This window comes from Penaeus monodon, chromosome 15, assembly GCF_015228065.2.
Source record: "Penaeus monodon isolate SGIC_2016 chromosome 15, NSTDA_Pmon_1, whole genome shotgun sequence".
Classification (NCBI taxonomy): Eukaryota; Metazoa; Arthropoda; class Malacostraca; order Decapoda; family Penaeidae; genus Penaeus; species Penaeus monodon.
The window spans coordinates 46,663,323-46,663,860 of NC_051400.1; the positions used below are offsets into that span (position 1 = coordinate 46,663,323).

A 538-nucleotide genomic window follows, 5' to 3' on the forward strand; every position below is an offset into this window, starting at 1 on the left:
ATCACTTGGGATTAAGAATGCTTTAACATGCAGAGTAGGATGCAGCAAACTAATGCCTATCTCCCCTACAGGCGGCAGTACCATGTCAGCCCTGGAGAGTCTCGTTGGGTCGTTAGGCGGATCCACTGATGAAAATGAAGGAGACTTAATTAGTGTGGGAGTAACAACCAGTGGAACAACTTGCTTCAACAACACGATCTCAGATGACCCCCTAACTACCCACGATTCAGGTGATGCAGCTGACCTCTGGACTACTAACCCTTGCACCTCTGCTCTGCTTGCTGCATCTGATCTCACTAACCCTCTGCTGACCAATCATCACCTGGTACCTATACAACAGGTTTCAGCAGGGAAAGGCAACAGTGGGAATTCATGCACTTCCCCGTCACGACAGAGCTGTTCATGTCCCCTGTGTGGCCGCCACATAGCTCAGAGGCGAAGTTTGAAACAGCATCTCATGTCCAACTTCCATAGACTGACGCCCACTAAAGCAGACAGTGTTGTTAAAAAAATACTTGGCAGCTGTCACCAGATAAGA

The 538-nt window shown here is 48.7% G+C and overlaps 1 protein-coding gene across 1 annotated transcript in view; it reads left to right on the forward strand.

The window, feature by feature from the left end:
* The first annotated feature begins 6 nt into the window (after positions 1-6).
* Positions 7-538, forward strand: part of LOC119582379 — a 3,115-nt gene continuing 2,583 nt past the window's right edge. The window contains exon 1 of the mRNA XM_037930593.1: positions 7-524. Within this exon, the coding sequence (XP_037786521.1) occupies positions 53-524 (472 nt within the window). The 5' untranslated portion in view covers positions 7-52. The remainder of the gene's footprint in view (positions 525-538) is intronic.